The sequence below is a fragment of the Mycetomoellerius zeteki genome, unplaced genomic scaffold, assembly GCF_001594055.1.
Source record: "Mycetomoellerius zeteki isolate Tzet28-1 unplaced genomic scaffold, Tzet1.0 scaffold1292, whole genome shotgun sequence".
NCBI classification, from domain to species: domain Eukaryota; kingdom Metazoa; phylum Arthropoda; class Insecta; order Hymenoptera; family Formicidae; genus Mycetomoellerius; species Mycetomoellerius zeteki.
The window spans coordinates 1-4,788 of record NW_017256225.1 but is presented as its reverse complement, the minus strand read 5'-3'; the positions used below and the strand labels follow the sequence as shown (position 1 = coordinate 4,788).

Here is a 4,788-nt window from a genome sequence, read left to right as displayed (position 1 = left end):
CGATAATATAATACATTTCAATTAATATAATACATTACACGACCTTTTTTTTCTTACAAAGGTATTTGATAATGTCCCCATGGTAATGTTTTGGTTGAATTCGGTATGACGTATCGTTTGTCGTCGTACGGACTCAGAGCGATTTTCGTCTCAGATATATACTTGATGTAATTTTGATCTTATGCATGACTGTTGGCGCGTCATTTCAATTTCATCGTTTAAACATTGGGTGTAATCATTGAACGTTATAGTTCGCGCTACGATGTTACTTTTGACACCTTTTGCCTTTTTAGTATCTTTTTTACCATCCACCCTCAACGCATACATTTTCGCTCTGAGTCCAACGAATTCAGTCAATATTGCGCTATTATTTTCATCCTTCATTAAGCCTAGCACTTTTTTATTTACAAGTGGTATACCATACACATTATCGGTAGAATAATCACTCGTATCGAACCTAGCGATATCACGTTTCATTTGTTCATCACACTCGACGCGATATATGAGACTCAGTATCTGTATACATAATTTCACATTTTTTGCGATACAGTGGTAACATATATTCATGGTGAAATTCATACAAACAGACCTTCGATATATCGAGAATACACATTCCTACGTAGATCGGTTTGTTGAACTTCACCTCAAGTTTACGCATTTTAATTGCTATCAGATTTTCAGAAAATACATTTCTGCTGTGAAAATTCGGCTTCGCGATCATTGTCTCTGCGCCGTATCGTCCATTCCATTGTGTTAGTAATTTTACATCGATGTGATTGCGCACGTTCTCCATGGTTTTGCCGAATACTGCATTATTCATTAACTTAAATAAATTTTTCTCAAAATCATTCTTCGCAAGCGTTCTAAATTTTGTATTAAGTTCTTTGTACTCGCGAATCCATGGTGATTGTGCGAATTGCAATACGCGGTGAATCTTTGTTACATGAAGACCGTGACGCATGCACTGCTGCAAATTGCGATAATGTATAACGTAACGTTTTTTGTCATACACAGTCGCTAAAAGTTTATCCTGCCGCTTGCCAGGTGGTTTATCACGCGTTGGACAGAATGGTAGGTCAACGTGCTCGTCGTGCAGACGCTCCGGATATTCTAAGTCGACCTCAAGAACGTAACCTGTGAGCGAATCCTGAGCAATCGCGCTAACGTCAAAGTCCGAGATGTTTTCGACCCATCGAAATTTGGCGTATGGCAACGGTTGACACATCGCCCACCCGTATAGATTATTAACATCGAAATACATCAAGTACGTAGAAGGTTTCGACGGGTCGTACGACTGCATATATTTGTTATTGGATCGCGCGTACCTGCTGGAACATTGACTAAGACCGCCGCGTATACCGCGCTCGATAAACATCACCATATCGATGTCAGTGAGCAATTCGAAATTTACGCGTGTATGTTTCAGCATAGCGTCCCACGTAAAACCTGGTAAAGTATAATAATACGCAGGGTCGAGACCGTAACTTTCAATACATTTATCGCGAAAATTTTCAAATATGTCAGCTAACAGCAACACGTCCGTTTTTAAATATAGATCGCTGTATTCACCCAAGGTTTGAACGGAGAATTGTTGCCAAACGTTCACAGCGTGCGCGTAATCGCTTTCGGTTACAGTGTCACCGGTCAAGGAACTGTAGAATGATTCGCGCGGTGGTAAACGCGTATCCTGCAGCTTATCGGCGCAATCAATATATTCGTATGGAAAAATCCCTTTTCGTATCAGTAACTCGAAGTCTTCTTCGGGCAAATTTTGAAATTCGCATTGTAAAATTCGAAGTTCATTTTTATTGAGAAAGGATGCTAATTTGTCGAGACTGGTACTTAAAAATTTATAAGAATCGATAAACCGTAATTTTATGTTATTTCGCGAATCTGATCTTTCAGCGGTATCTTGAACATTTTTTGTAAATGATATATATTTTTCCTTTGTTATTGGTAGTAATTCTATACTGCCTTCATATGCTGTAGCTATTTCTTTGATAATAAAATGTGAATCATAGCCTGATAAATTGTGAAAAACTATAGGAATAAAATATGAGTTTTTATAATTTAAATTGCAATTTGAATGCGCGGGACCCCTGTAACGACCGGTTAAATGGCAATGATCGCTTACTCGATTATCGTCTAGTGCGAAAGGCTTTTCGCACACATGACAATGCGTCGCACTGTGCAATGTCTCCCACTGTTCGCTCGACAAAGTTTCCATGGGGACATTAGCTGCTAAAATTCTTTTTACGCAATGTGCTAAACTTCTCAGTTTTTCGACGAACCATGAAACGCAATCCGGATCGCGACGAAATCGATATTTTGATAGCGAATTGTCGTATGAACAGCGCACGTAGTATCCTATGCTAAATACTTGATGATGATGTTGATACGTGAGCGTAGATGCTTCCTGATCGCTATCAGTTTTCTCGAGGATGCATTCCAGATCAGCGTAAACGACAAATGGAACTCGTTCCTTCCTATTATAGTTGTTAAAGCTCAGCCACTTGTCGTCGTCGCTCGGTAGTCGAATAGCGCAGTCGTTTATACGTACGCAATCTACCATGTGTAACTGCAATCTCTCGTTGGAATGAAAATAATGTAAACAGCTGCAAATAAAAAATAAATAATGGTTTTTTAAAATTTATTTTTAAAGAAGAATTCGCTTTTATTAATCGTATACTTACCGATCGCAAATGTACTTTTGGCCGTTATGTTTATTCAATTGCGAGCTCATGAGCCGAGAAATATTCTTGATCCATGCGAAGTGGCCCACATTGTCGTCTCGCGGATCTCGCAAATATAGTAAATTAACATGTTTCTCCTTTTTGTCGTCAGCGAGTCGTATCGGGAGAACGTTTAGCGTTTTTTGTCTCTCGATAATGTATACGTTAATGGACACGTCGTTGAGACGTTCAAATTTTGTTATGTCTTTTAACGTTATAGGAAATTCTATATTTTGGAAATTCAGCACCGTCGTATAGTGTGGGTAGGAAGATTCGCGATCCGCGTTTCTTTCGGCTGGGTACAGAGCGGCGACCACCGACCATGCGAAGCATGCATTGTCCATCGAGCGTACGTTAATCACCGCTCTCTTTGTCATTATCTCTCGCGGCACTTCGAAGCGACATCCTGCGCGCAATGGATTACACTTATTGATGTTTACTGTAAGATTCATGATTCGCGACAACGCCCACCCACTGTCACGTTCTTGAAATTCCTCGAGAGATGCCAACGTGGGTTCGATGACGTGCCGCTCATACCATTCACGCAAGTTCGATGTTCGGAAAAGTTCATAGTTTTTAGTATTAATACTTTTATTGGCACGTTTATCACCCGTCACAAATTCGCCGTTAAATATGGTGTTCACTTTTACGCAGTTGTGTCTTTCTGTTGTGTCTTGCACTCGCTCGAGCACTACACTGCTGATGTCTTCTAAAAATCATCGCGGCTCGATATACGAGTAGTCCGCGTTAATTACCGCACCGGTTAAAATTCGATTTTCAAACGCCGCATCGATCTCTCGTCAAACAAAAGATCTTTCCGCGTTATTGTCACTGTTATTGCTAGTGCTTGCGTAGTCACCACCAAAATGTAGAAATCGTCTCTCTAATTCAGTCTTCGTACCCTCGAGTCGTGCAATTGTAGCGATTAAAGATTGTCTACATCCAATGGAGAGCCGTGGACGCTTGACATGATTGCATTCTTCAAGCTGTTTAATTAATTCATTGCACTCTTCTATCCACGCGAAACACTTCTTCAAGCTAGCAATTTGGTAGGATCGATTCAACAGATAGCGCTCTGCTTGACTGAAATCCATGTTTACAACGATTTATATGTTCGATTGTCATGTCCTTTCCAAAAAAAAGAATAAACGATCGAAGGTCTTTTATCAAGGTTGGGAGACATTGCGTTTCAATATCATCGATTTCGATAGCAGCCAGATGTTGGCGCTCAATCGATTAATTATGAAACTTGTTCGTATTTTGATATTTAAAATAATTAATAAATATTGTTTCTAGAAAAATTATATTACGCCATATCTTGGCTGAAAAACGGTTGGAGCATATACCAGCGAATAGCCTTTGTAACACTTCTCGTTTATAACCATTTGTTTTTTTGTATTGTTTTTTGTTCATGGTAATAATCCCTTTTTGTGATGTTTTTTTTGTTGTCTTGTACGTGACTGCAGTCCCCAAAATCTGTGATGTCTTACTACCACTCCGCATGACGTCATACCCCTCGCCTATGAGTATCCCCCGCGCCCCGCATTCCCCTCGGAGTTCCCGAGTTAGAACTCTCATAGCATTACTACTTACGTGTGCATGAGATATTTATGTAGTAGTATGTAGTGATGTATCGATGACACGTAAACTGTATGTGCTATTTACAATATGACTATTCGTCTTTACGATCCCCTTAAAACTATACGATGGAAGAAAATTTTAATTTGTATACGTGCTATTAAATGTAGAGGTAGAGAATAAAGAATGTTTTAAATATTTTTTCAATGATAACAGAATTATGAAGAAATTACGTATTGTTCTAAATTACGTTTAAAAATAATACGACAAATGTGACGGTTTACTATCTGGATCATAAGTTATTTTAATAAATAGTAGTATTTTTTTAACTGTGCTCTCATAAAAATATATGGAAATGCATTATATATTATATAATTGACGTTTTATAATAATGTCTTAAATGTACTTATCTATTTGATAAAATTTATGCAAGTGTCCGATCTGTCAAAAATGGTAGTATATATTTAACGCTTATTAA

At 38.5% G+C, this 4,788-nt stretch overlaps 1 protein-coding gene across 1 annotated transcript; it reads right to left on the bottom strand.

Annotated features, from left to right (window-relative positions):
- Nucleotides 1–53: 53 nt before the first annotated feature.
- Nucleotides 54–3,223, bottom strand: LOC108731484 (uncharacterized). Its single transcript, XM_018461837.1, has 5 exons — nucleotides 2,694–3,223; nucleotides 2,188–2,615; nucleotides 590–2,022; nucleotides 270–516; nucleotides 54–178 (listed from the first exon to the last, which is right to left on the bottom strand). Exons 1-5 carry the CDS (start codon nucleotides 3,182–3,184, stop codon nucleotides 54–56), a joined length of 2,724 nt encoding a protein of 907 aa, XP_018317339.1. The 5' UTR covers nucleotides 3,185–3,223.
- Between the last annotated feature and the right edge of the window lie 1,565 nt (nucleotides 3,224–4,788).